The sequence below is a fragment of the Pan troglodytes genome, chromosome 18 (genome assembly GCF_028858775.2).
Source record: "Pan troglodytes isolate AG18354 chromosome 18, NHGRI_mPanTro3-v2.0_pri, whole genome shotgun sequence".
NCBI classification, from domain to species: Eukaryota; Metazoa; Chordata; class Mammalia; order Primates; family Hominidae; genus Pan; species Pan troglodytes.
The window spans coordinates 13,647,881-13,660,901 of NC_072416.2; the positions used below are offsets into that span (position 1 = coordinate 13,647,881).

General features: G+C 45.4%; 1 protein-coding gene across 11 annotated transcripts in view; it reads left to right on the forward strand.

Annotated features, from left to right (window-relative positions):
* Positions 1-13,021, forward strand: part of CLEC16A (C-type lectin domain containing 16A) — a 236,576-nt gene that overhangs the window by 54,412 nt on the left and 169,143 nt on the right. For 6 of the 11 annotated variants that reach the window (XM_063796660.1, XM_054668200.2, XM_063796658.1 and 3 more), the window contains exon 10: positions 3,219-3,402. In XM_063796660.1, coding sequence (XP_063652730.1) covers positions 3,219-3,402 — 184 coding nt within the window. Of the gene's footprint in view, positions 1-3,218; positions 3,451-13,021 lie in introns of all 11 variants that reach the window. The other 5 variants (XM_054668203.2, XM_009430305.4, XM_054668201.2 and 2 more) reach the window with 1 other exon arrangement.

A 13,021-nucleotide genomic window follows, 5' to 3' on the forward strand; every position in this document is an offset into this window, starting at 1 on the left:
AGTGTCACTCTGTTGTGCCCAGGCTGGAGTGCAGTGCTTTAATCTTGCTTTACTTCAACCTCCCCCTCCCAGGTTCGATCGATCCTCTTGCCTCAGCCTCCCGAGTAGTTGGGACTACAAGCGCCCGCCACCACACCTGGCTAATTTTTTGTATGTTTAGTAGAAGCGGAGTTTCACTATATTGGCCAGGCTGGTCTTGAATACCTGACCTCAGGTGATCCACCTGCCTGGGCCTCCCAAAGTGCTGGGATTACAGGCGTGAGCCACCACACCCGGCCTCTGAATGAACTTTATATCCATGGGTTCCTTTGGTTCTAGGGGGCCAGAATTACTCTCCGTGTTTTAGAACAGGAACCTGAGGCCTAGGACAGGCCAGCTGGGTTGGGTTTCAGACCACTCTGGCCAGCCCCAGGCGCTGAGCACTTTATTTCACTTCGTCAGTTCTGCCAGTTTGTTCTGTATGTCTGAGTCCACACAGAGCTTAGGGAGGGGTTCTATATCTGTCTGTGTGAATTTCTGCTCTTAATTTCAAACTAGGGGACATTTTGCCCTGCGCTTGGTCTCTATTTTCTGTTTCTGAAAGCTTTGATTGCTGTGTGGCCGGCTCTGAAATTCACTAGGAGTTGGCAGTGATGGGAGGAAGCTAACTTCCTGGGTTTGGATGCTTCAGGAGAAGATGAGAGGGCGACTAGGCTGCATTCGATCACCCGGCATCCTAAGTGGGCTCTGATGGATGCTGTCTGTCAAGCAGTGCATTCTCAGAACGCTCCCATCTGGGGGCCCTCGGTTATTGGTGTCTGTAATACGCTATCTGGGTTTCCTGGACAGTAGAATCATGCAGCAATTTATGTGTCATTTTTTTGTGGTTGAATAATCCACAGTGGGCAAATAAAAATTAATGTTTGTATTTGGATGCTAATTCACCTTTCAGTTAGGTTTTGTTTTGAGCGTTATTGAAATTAATCTGTGTTCCTTGAGCACATTTCCATTTATTGGCAAGGTACGGTGTCCCCCAGCATATAATTGGTGGTCGTTTGGGGTAAATTCAGATGGATAATCTATATCAAGATAATGGAAAAGTTTATTTTGAAACTTTTTTTAAATGACAAAATGATATCTGAACATTATTCAGACTCTGGTAAGAGAAAAACACTTAAATCAAAATCCCGCCCTAAACAAATCAATTTTCTTCTGTCTTTTGTGCCTTTCTAGTCTGTTTGCATGTCTATACCCTTTTTTTTTTTTCTCTTTTCTTTTTTGAGACATCTCACTCGGTCTCCCGGGCTAGAGTGCAGTGGCGCCATGTTGGCGCTCTGCCTCCTGGGCTCGAGCGATCCTTCTACCTCAGCCTCTGAAGTAGCTGGGACTACATGGGCATGCCACCATGCCCAGCTAATTTTTCTATTTTTTGTAGAGATGGGGTTTTGCCATGTTGCCCAGGCTGGTCTTGAAATCCTTGGCTCAAGTGATCCTCCCAGCTTGGTCTCCCAAATTGCTGGGATTACAGGTGTGAGCCATGTGCCTGGCCTTCCTCTTTAAAGAGCATTAAATGTAGAATTAAGTTTTAGCTCCTGGTGAAACACTGTTCTTTTAGGAAGAGTGTGAGCTTTGGAATTGGCAAGCCCCAATAAGCCCCAATTCAAATTCTGACTCCAACTCAGTAGCTGTGTGACATTGGGCAAGTTATTTAACCTTTCTGCTCCTCTATTTTCTCAACGATAAAAATGGGACTGATAATTCCTATATATTATGGTTGTTATAAAGACTGAGATATACTAATATGAAGCATGAACCACAGTTGACACTAGCCTCATTCTGTCGCCCAGGCTGGATGGAGTGTAGTGGCACGATCTCGCTCACTGAAGCCTTGACCTCCCAGCCTCAAGCAATCCCTCCCACCTCAGCCCCGCAAAGTGCTGGGATTAGAGAGGTGAGCCACCACACCCGGCCATCTCTGACTTTTTAAAGGAAGAACTTCGTCCTTTGGGGCGAGCTGATCTTTGACTTATTGCTGATACTTACTAGGCTTCCTTTCTAATGAGAGCCAGAATTTGACAACACCCACTACACTTGGCTTTTTCTTTCTGGTTATTTATCTTTAATATAATAGCAAGGCACGCTAGTGTTCCATTGCCTGTAGTGATAGTTTTGTTTAAAATGAACTTATTTGGGTTAAAATTAATAATAATATCAGTGGGCTGTAGCTAAGACACAGCTTGTGTGGCTGGTACATGGTTTTGAATCCCGGCTCTGCCACCTCCTGGCTGTGTGACCTCGGGCAGATCCTTTTCTGTCTCTGTGCTTCAGTTTCTTCACCTGTAAAATGAGGATGACACAGTAATATCTCATGCAGTTGCTATAAAGTTCAAGTGAGATCATATAGTCAGAGCCTGAGAACAGCATCTGACACATAAGAAAGTACCACAGAAGTGTTCATCAGAATTTCTCCTTACACAAACAGCTAATATTTGGGGAGTGTAGAGCTGCTGCTGGTAAAGTGCACCATTTCTGACTTAGGGCAGTAGACAGTAAATGGTAGCTGGCACTGTTGTTTTGATTATTTGATGATGATGTTAATAATGGGCATAATAATAGATCTGGAGGTGGCATTTGTTTTGGAGATTAATTTCTCTTTATTAAAATATGTTTTTATTGTCTGTGTTCATGGGGTAAAATGGCAGTGTTGCCACATTGATGTATTGCATTTGTGGTGAAGTCAGGACCTTCATTGCATCCATCACTGGAGTAATGCGCACTGGACCCACCAAACACCCTCCCATCATCCACCCCCTCCAAGTCCACCACCCCTCCCAGTCTCATTGTCCATCATCCCACACTCTGCTGCCATGTGCACATGTTATTTAGCTCCTGCTTATGAGAATATGCAGTAAGTGTCTGAGTTATTTCACTTAAGATAATCGTCCCCATGTTGCTGCAAAAGACATGATTTCCTTCTTTTTTAGAGCTGAATACTATTCCATCGTGTGTATACATGTCATTTTCTTTATCTAGTCCTCTGTTGGTGGACACTTAGGCTGATTCCATGTCTTTGCTATTATGAATAGTCCCGCAGTAAGCATGCGAGTGCAGCTATCTTATGATATAATGGTTTCTTTTGGAGATGAGTTTCTTAGGACAGAAACTTTTGGGCAACTTGATAGCATCCAGCGGGATTCTAGTGTTCGAATTCACCTGTTGCCTTCGTTGGACTTTCCTAGGCCAAGCCCAGCATTCGGTGCTTCATTAAACCCACCGAGACACTCGAGCGGTCCCTTGAGATGAACAAGCACAAGGGCAAGAGGCGGGTGCAAAAGAGACCCAACTACAAAAACGTTGGGGAAGAAGAAGATGAGGAGAAAGGGCCCACCGAGGATGCCCAAGAAGACGCCGAGAAGGCTAAAGGTACAGAGGGTGGTTCAAAAGGCATCAAGACGAGTGGGGAGAGTGAAGGTGAGTGTCCCCATGAACGCCGCCCTGCGCCTGCGCCGCCAGCCAGCCCACCAGCGAGGCTGCCACCTGTGCCCTCTCCACCCCGACTTCTGCTCCCCACAGTGTCCAGCCAGTGATTCGATTCCTTCCTCACACTGGCGTACCTCATTCTATACAGCCCTGCCACTCGGAGGCTGCTGTAGGTGTATGTCATATGCAGGTCCAGGGCAAGTCCCGCCCTCATGGGATGGGTGACCTGGGGCCAGTTTTCCTCACCTATTAAAGGAGGGTAACAAATAGTACCTACTTTGTAGTGTTCATACAAGAATTAAATGAGTGAATATATGCAATGTGCTCCAAACAGTGCCTGGCCCATTCTAAATGCTACAAAGGCTTCGATGCTGCAGAAGTGTTTGTCATTATTATGACAGTAGGAGCAGCATGGAATTATTATTATCTTTATCCTTATTACTGATATAATTATTCCCAATAACCTGGGGTTATGATTTGCATCCTGTGCACTGCGGGAAGAAAGAGGATTTGTGTTTAATGAAATGATATGCTTGTAGGCCGAGTGCAGTGGCTCACACCTTAATCCCAGCACTTTGGGAAGCCAAGGTGGGAGGATCGCATGAGCCCAGGAGCTTGAGACCAGCCTCACCAACATGACGAGACCCTGTCTCTACAAAAAAAAAAAAAAAAAAAAAAAAAAAAAATTTAGTATTTTTAAAATACTGAAAAATCAAATATAACTCTCTCAATTCTTACGTTAAGGTTTTTTAAGTCCTGTCTGTTTAGAATGAGGTGCACTCGTGTGTAGTACGTATGTGCTCTGTAAGCAAAATCATTCATTCCTCGTTTTGCCCTTTTTGGGAATTCTGGTCGATTTTTCACCTCCCTCTCGTTGAGATGCTAAAACCTTCTTGAATTGGAGATCATTTACTCTGGGATTAAGCAGAATGGAACTGCCCTATTGCTTGTGTCATGGGCCAGGCTCACAGCCACACAGCTGGGGTCTCTGCCCGTGGTCCTGGGCACTGGGGCTGGGGACAGCGGGAAGTGATGGGGAGCTTGATACTTGGTAGAAGTGGAGCTGGGGCTCTTCTCAGGAAGGTCTGGCCACACTTTCTGGAATGAACTTGGCATCTCCTCAGCAGTCTGGTTGCAGTCTCTGTGGGTGTGGGGAACACTTCCTGTGAGCCGTCCTCCTGGGCCTTGGGCTCACAGTGGCTGCTCTGAAACCAGCTCTGCAGAGCCCTGTCAGCAAGGACTGCGTGAGCTTCCCAGTCCAGGGCATCTGAAGCTGTAACACAGAGCCACTCGTTCAGTGACTGGGAGCTCATTTGCTTTTGGGAGTTGCCTGAGATTCTGCAGCCAAAGAATGCCTCCGCCACCACCTTGCTTGCTCCATCATGACTTTCTTGGCAGTTGTCAGTGAATACCATGATCACATATCAACAAGTGTAACCAAAATGTCTCTCTGGTGCCACCGAGACCTCTTTTTATGGTTGAGATCTCCAGCCTCCTCTTATTTCTGTTTAAAGTGTGCAGTAGGTGTTTTGGTTTAGGAATTCATTTTTGGCCTGGGAAGCCTTTGCCAATAAATATCACTGTGGTGGGGAGGGGAGGGCCAAACACAAGGTAAGCCATGCTAATTTGCTTATTGGGGTCATTCTGATTATTTTGTTGTTAATGCAGAAGAAAAATGTCTGCCTAATCCCTAGGTTTAGTTGTTCTGTTGCCACACTGGGGGAGAAATGGACATCTTCACCTCATTTTGTGCATTGTGTTCTCATCGATTTTGTTTTGGAAAGATGCTACCTCTTTCATTCCAGTCCTTTTAAGGATGCTCTCTAACCAGGCCTCAGCTGTGACTAACAGTGGTGTGGATCAGACAGGCTTAGCCCCAAAATCACAATCAAATTAGTCAGCCAGCCAGCCCAGTCCTGGCACACAGGGGCTTCAGGCCAGTTCTGCAGGCTGCTGTTTCAGCTTGAACTGCTTGAATTAGAGTAGGGGCTCCTGGAAGCTGTGCCCGGCTGCCCTGGGCAGGGTACAAGGGAACGAATTTCTGCCACCTCCAAAAGCCTGTTTTCCAGGTGGTTACTTAGCCAGATCGTGCCACACAGGACCCAGGAATCTCCCCAGAGGCTTTGCTTGAACAGTTGGTGCTTCAGGGCTCAGTCACACATGGCTCTCAATGACCTGTGCAATTTTGATGCCCTCCTAATTTCTTGAGCACATTAGTCATTTCAAAATATGATGGATCTGTCATTTTGTCACTCAGCTCACCATAAATACATACAACTTTCATAGACCGGTCCTGCCAGGCAACAGCACTTGTATTCTGGAGCTTTCTGAATTATATATTTGCTCTCTTGATTATTTGTAAATGTGAAGGTGCAGTTGGTGGGTGTTCTCTCCTTAGACGGTATCTGTGTTTGGATGAAACTGCACAGCTGTTAATTCCTGTGAGTCGGAAGGGTGTCAGGCACATTTCTTCATTCACATTGCATACCAGAGAACAGTGTAGATGCTGGGCAGTGCCTAGAAGATGCGAGATCTGACTCGCGGTCATGTCTCAGCATCTAGGTTTATTGTGTGTCTTGGATGGCCTCTTGAAGCTCTGGACCTCATTGTTCCTGTCTGGAAATTTCTGAATATAGAAAATATAATTCACATGATGACTTTTTTTTTTTAAGTGAAGATACATTGATATTTGTGATTGCAAGATTTAGAAATCCAACTCAGACTGGCTTAAGCAAAGAGGGTGTTTATTGTTCATGTTCCTGGGAAGCTTGGACAGGGCTGGGCCCAGGTGCGCTCACATCCTCCCAGCTTGGCCAGCAAGTGGAGAGGGGGCTTCTCCTTCCCAGTGGCTGCCACTGAAGTCCTGGGGCCAATGCTTGTGGGTACTGTGGGCCTGACTTGGGTCCACTTCCCACCCCCAGAGATATTCTGGACCGATTGGCCTGGCCCACATGACAAATCTATGCTACAGTGGCTCCCTCAGTGAAAAATGAGATGCGTTTATCAGAAGCAAGGGGCATGGATGCTGGGCCAGCAGAAATAGCAGATTTCCCCCTAGAAAGTCACACTGTATTTCTGGGTACTCCCCTTCTCTCTCAAGGCCATCTTCTGCCATCCTATTTTGAGATAGACATGCGGCTCTTTTCTCTTCCACATTATTTCTTCTCTAGAAGCTCCTTTCATTGTCCCTAGATCCACGGACTTGTCGACAGATGGACATGGTGACTCTTAAGGAAAGAGATGCTGACACTCTGCCTCTGCATACCCTGCCAATCCCATTTTAGTAGTGAAATTTTGACTTTAAAAGACAGGGGGAAAATACAGGAGTAAAAAAGGCATGTGGTCACGAGGCACAGTTTTGCCATGACCCGATTTGGATATGGCATTAGTGTGTGTTGTTTTGTTGTTGTTGTTTTTATTTTTTATAAATGCAGCACCCAGAATTCACACCTCCTCCAGATTTAAGCTCAAACAAGGAAGTTGTGTGAAATGAATGTGCACCCCTAACCCATCCACTCCCTTCCCCAGTCTACAGAGGAATTTGCTCTGCCTCAGGTCCCAAGTAATGGGTGACTCATTCTGCAACCAAGAAATCACAGGGCCCCTAAATTTGCAGAAATTAAATACTAAAAAAGGAAGGATATCATCGTCCCTGTAGGCAAAGAAGCATTCACTCTGCCCAGGAAGGCAGACTTCCTAGGGTACGTGCTTGTTTTTTAGCTTGCCCTTGAGTCTGAAAGGACAGTTATCTCTTTTGGAATTTACTTAGAGCAGTAACTTAATAAGCATATCCTAGGGACTGAATCCTTCAAACTCCTCATGTAAAAATAGGGCTGGACTACTGTTTTTTTGCCTATGGAAAAAGTAATTGCCCGGCCTGACCTTCAAAGCCTACTCATTTGTTGAAATTCCAGCAAGGGCATGGAGTACAGATGATAGGCCTTTGAACCTGCCAGGTTAGCTGGGTTTGAGAGGGTACCTGGGAGTTTAGAGACCCATCTTTGCCTTTTTCTTTTTCTTTTGGAAGTCTCTACTGAAATGGGATGAAACCTGGCCTCATTTCCAGCTCCTCTTTCAAAATTAGAGCCAGCCCCAGGCCTGGCAGTGTCTTGGTTGGGGCAAGCCAGGGACTGACTATCGGAGAGTTGAGATCTGAATCCCAGCTCTGCCCCTGAACAGCTGTGTGGCTCTGGGCAAGTAATTGCCCTCTCTGCACTTCTCCACCTATAGAGGGGACTTCCTAATGCCTGGGCCTCAGATTGTCATAAGTGAGAACATCAACACTCTAGCGTTCAGCATGTGACACAGGAGCTTTCTACGAACCCTGGCCAAGGTGGAGGGCAGAGTGAGGCGCTCAAACAGCAATTTGAGTGTGGTTGCATGACCTCCGCTTGGGCACCAAGCACGTTTCTGTGGGACCCGTTTCTCTGTTAATTTCTACAGCTAGTAAGTGAGCTTAGTGAGTGTGCAGGTGAGTATGTGTGTGAGAGTGAGTGTGTTTGTGTGTATGTGTGTGTGTAATGGTGGGAAGAGAGGGAGAAGAAGGATCAGCAGGCCCAGGCGCTGCAGTAGAGAGATGTTGTGGGGCTGTCAGGTTTTCAGATGGGCTTAACTGGGATAAGGAGGAGAATTAGAGGTGAATTAGGACAAAGCCTCTGAAGAGCAACTTCCCGAAAACAGTTCTCAACTCAATCTCCTGCTGGGCAGTAGAAGATAATAAAAAAACAAAGGAAGGGCTGCCCCCAGTACTTAGAGCACTTAGAGCACACACTCTCGGTCATTGTCAGGGGCTGTTTGCTTCTTGAAATTCTGCTAAAAAGCCAGCCAATTACATGCAGGCTGTCCCTTATATCCTAGGTAACCAGCCAGGCATCTTTCCCCTTAGCCTTCCTTTGAAGGTCTTATTCCCCTCTTGCCATCTTTTTTCAGTCTGTCCTTGCTGTGATCGCTGGAATATGGAACACAGAGGGCAACTGAGAAAATCCTTGAATTTGTGAAGTCAAAGACTATTGGGAGGCCATGCCTGCCATTTCCCTGAAAAGCACTTCATTTACCAAATACTAATCAGATTCGAATGGACATCACCCCGGGCGAGTTGTTAAATTATTGCTGTAATTTGAAAAATGAGTGTGTCAGAGTATCGGGGAAGCTCAAGAATCTGGCCAGAGCTGTCATTTGGAGAGGCAGAAGTGGACGTCCTTGGGTGCTGAGGTCCCTCAGGACTCTCCTGGCCCACACCAGTGCCTCCCCACATAGGCACTAGTTGGACAACAAGTGGAAAGATGTGGCCTTCCCTGCTCCCTTTTTTTTTCCTTTTTTTAAACTTATGGTAAAATACGTATAACATAAAATTTACCATCTGAATCATTTCTAAGTGCACATTTCAGTAGTGTTAAGTACATTCAGCTGGGTGTGGTGGTTCACGCCTGTAATCCCAGTACTTTGGGAGGCCGAGGTGGGCAGATCACAAGGTCAGGAGATCGAGACCCTCCTGGCCGACACAGTGAAACCCCGTCTCTACTAAAAAAAAAAAAAAAAAAAAAAAAAAACTAGCCAGGCGCGGTGGCGGGCGCCTGTAGTCCCAGCTACTCGGGAGGCTGAGGCAGGAGAATGGCGTGAACCCGGGAGGCGGAGCTTGCAGTGAGCCGAGATCGCGCCACTGCACTCCAGCCTGGGCAGCAGCGCAAGACTCTGTCTCAAAAAAAATAAAACAGTACATTCACGTTGTATAACCATCACCACCATCTGTCTTCAGAACGCTTTTCATTTTTCATCTTGTAAAACCAAAACTGTGCCCATTTAATAACTCCCCACCCCACCCTTTGATGTTCTGTCTTTATGGGTTTGACTGCTCTAGGTCGTTTATTCAAATGGAATCATACAGTATTGTCTTTTGTGCCTGGCTTGCATCACTTAGCGTAAAGTCTTCAAGGTTCATTCATGTTGTAGCATGTGCTGGGGATTTCCTTCTCTTTCTTTTTTTTAGGCTGAATAATAATTCCATTACATGGCTGGACTACATTTCTTTATCCACTCCTTTGTTGATGGACACTTGGATTGCTTCCACTTTTGGCTATTGGGAATAATGCCGCTATAAACATGGGTATACAAATCCATTCCTGCCTTTGAGGCTTTTGTAGAATTGATAGAGGCTGCAGAGGGCCTGGGTGGTATTGGCCAAAGCAAAATGAGTTGGAGGTTTGAGTTCCTGCTCCCAGCTTTGCAGCCTCATGAGCTGTGGGATGGTAATCACATTACTCAGCTCCTAGAGGCTGGAAACTTCAGTTGTGTGATGGGGCCGTACCACCTACAAGGCTAGGCGCTGGAGTGTTGGACATGATGGGCCATGCTGCCTGGCATGGGAACTGATACTGTGCAGGCACTCATTTCCACAACTCAAGGGGGCAGTGCAAAGGAAAGAGCCCACAGTAGCCTGGGGCAGAGACTAATGCCTTGGTACTTCAGTTTCCCCTGCCTTAACATGCAGAGTTGAGGGTACATAAGTATTTCTACCACTGCAGAATATAGAGATGGTTTTAGATGGTACAGGGAGAGCCTTAAAGAATATGGTGGCCAGGCGCAGTGGCTCACACCTGTAATCCCAGCACTTCGGGAGGCCAACACAAGAGGATCACCTGAGCCCAGAAGTTCAAGACCAGCCAGGCAACATAGGGAGACCCCTGTCTGTACAAAAAATAAAAAACTAGCCAGTCACAGTGGTGTGTGCCTGTAGTCCCAGCTACGCTGGAGGCTGAGGTGGAAGGATCCCTTGAGCCCAGGAGGTTGAAGCTACAGTGAACTGTGATCGTGCCACAACTCCAGCCGGGGTGACAGAGTGAGACCTTGTTTCTTAAAAAAAAGAAGATGATGCAAGAGCTCTAATTCTAAATGATTATCTCCATGGCAGGGGATAGGGTGGGTGGGGGGAGTCTGCATATTTGCTGTGACAGGTATTTAGTACTTGAATACCTCATTCATAAACATGAATCTCCCTTTCATCTCCCTTTCTCAATGCACACAACAGGCCCTAGCACCTTTTTGTTTATTCATCATGTACATTTTTGTAGTTGCTTTCTATTTATACTGGTTTTATGCTTATGGTAATTTTCCCAAACTTTTTATTTGAAAATAATTTCAAATTTACAAAAGGTGCAAAGCCAAAAATAGTATAAAGAACACCTGTTTACCCTTTACCCAGTTTACCCCTGTAACATTTCATACCATTTACTTTCCTATTGTATTTTCTCTGTCTGCACACCCGCCCCACACACCCCACGCACATTCATCGTGCCCCTTTCCTCCTGAAGCATCATGAGCATTTGCTAAGATTAAGGTGTTCTCATTCATGAGCACAGCACAGCTGTCAAATTCATAGTATTCTCCTGCTGTGTTCTTGTTGTATTGGCCTAATAATGTCTTTCTAGCATATTCTCTCCTCCAGTGCAAGGTCCAATCCAGAGGCGGGTGGTGCCTTCCGTTGTCACGCCTCCAGCCTCCTTTACTCCGGAACATTTCCACGATCTCTTTCTCTTTTGCGACATTGACTTTTTTTTGAGGAATACAGAACCTCCTCCTTTTTTTGTTCTAATAAAACGTCCTTCATTTTGTCTTTGTGTGATGTGTCCTTGTGATTAGACTGAGATTATGCGTTCTTGGCTGGAACACGGCATGGGTGATGTCATGCACTTCTCAGGGTGTCACATCTGGAGGCACATGATGTCCTTCTGTCCCTCTTGGGTGATGTTCGTTTTGGTCACATGACTAAGGTGTTGCCCAGTTTCTGTATTGTGTAATGACCTTCCTTTTCTTCCCAACTAATAAGCAGTCCACAGGGAGACACTTTGGGATCATACAGATATTCAGCCCCTTGTTAAAATTCCCCCTTAGATTTGGCATTTGTTGATGATTCTTGCCTGGTTCAGTCACTGTCGTAATGGGCAGGAAAAGATGATTTTCCACGTTCAACATTCTCTCTGTGTTTAAAAGTCAGCCCTTGGCATTCTGTTGTAAGCAAGACCTTTCCCTTCTTCTCATTTATTTATTTATCTCTTATTGGTGTGGACTCATGGATTCCAATTTTCTAATGGTTTATAGTGCATTACTGTATTTAATTATTTTGGTGCTTAAATTGTCCCAGAGTTGGCCTGCAGGAACCCTTTCAAGCTGGCTGTCATGTGCTTGCCTGGTGATTTTTTGAGCAGTCCCTTACACTTTCTGGCATAACATGGTGTTCTGTGTTCATCTAGTACCTCCTCTGCCTGTCCTTGGAATTAACCATTTCTCTGGCTCCTGTCCATGGGCAGGGGTATTAGAGGCCAAGATTTGGGCACTGGATGTGCTCATCGCTACTGAGGTATCTTTGCAGTTTGGCCCTTTCAGTGGAGAAAGCTAGGAAATCTATGTATGTACATATACAAAGTGTACATTTATATGTGCCTACATATACATACATATAAGCATGCGTACACACACGTATTTTAGAAATCATATGTTCATACCAGTACCCCCAATTCCAGTGCATTTACAGGTTTTTTTTTTTCTTGTCCTCTCCCATCTTAGATTTGTATGTTTCTTCTTGTACACTGAGAGCCCTGACTCCTAACAACATCTACTCACTGATTCGCCCAATCTTATAATGCATCTAAAAGCTTCAGAATTGCTTCACTTAGAGTTGTTTATTGCTTAAAAAACAGTTCAGGATGTTTTTGCAATTTTCCCTCCCCCATGCCCACCCCAATACTTTACTTATCCCCATATAGAGGATATATAGCTGAGCACATTAAGTCCTCACTTAACGTCAAGGATAGGTTCTTAGAAACTGTGACCTTAAGGGAAATGATGTATAAAGAAACCAATTTTACCATAGGTGAGTTGATATCAACAGGAGTTAAGTTCATGTGGCATACTTCTGGTCACGAAAACATATCTAACTTCTAAATAAAGGCCCAAAATACTTCTAGCATTAAACATTGAAATAAATGTGAGCTGTACATACTCTTAAGAAAGATTTATGGGCCGGGCACGGTGGCTTACGCCTGTAATCCCAGCGCTTTGGGAGGCCGAGGCGGGCGGATCATGAGGTCAGGAGATCGAGAGGATCCTGGCTAATATGGTGAAACCCTGTCTCTACTAAAACTACAAAAAATTAACCAGGCGGAATGGCACGTGCCTGTAGTCCCAGCTACTCGGGAGGCTGAGGCAGGAGAATGGCGTGAACCCGGGAGGCGGAGCTTGTGGTGAGCCGAGATCACGCCACTGCACTCCAGCCTGGGCGATAGAGTGAGACTCCATCTCAAAAAAAAAAAAAAAAGAAAGAAAGAAAGATTTATGAAAACATGTAAGATAATTACCCGATTTTTGGTGAATTAATGAATGAACAGCAGTCATGGTGGTGGTGGGTTAAATCAAGGAATAAATGTTTGCAAAGTGAAAAATCATAAGGAGCACCTCCTTCCTGCACGAGGTTCAAAAACCATCACAAATCTGGTAGGCTTGTTGAATGCTTTCATACCACATCATTTATTGTCGTGCATTTGTATTATTGTCTACTTTATGAATTGTT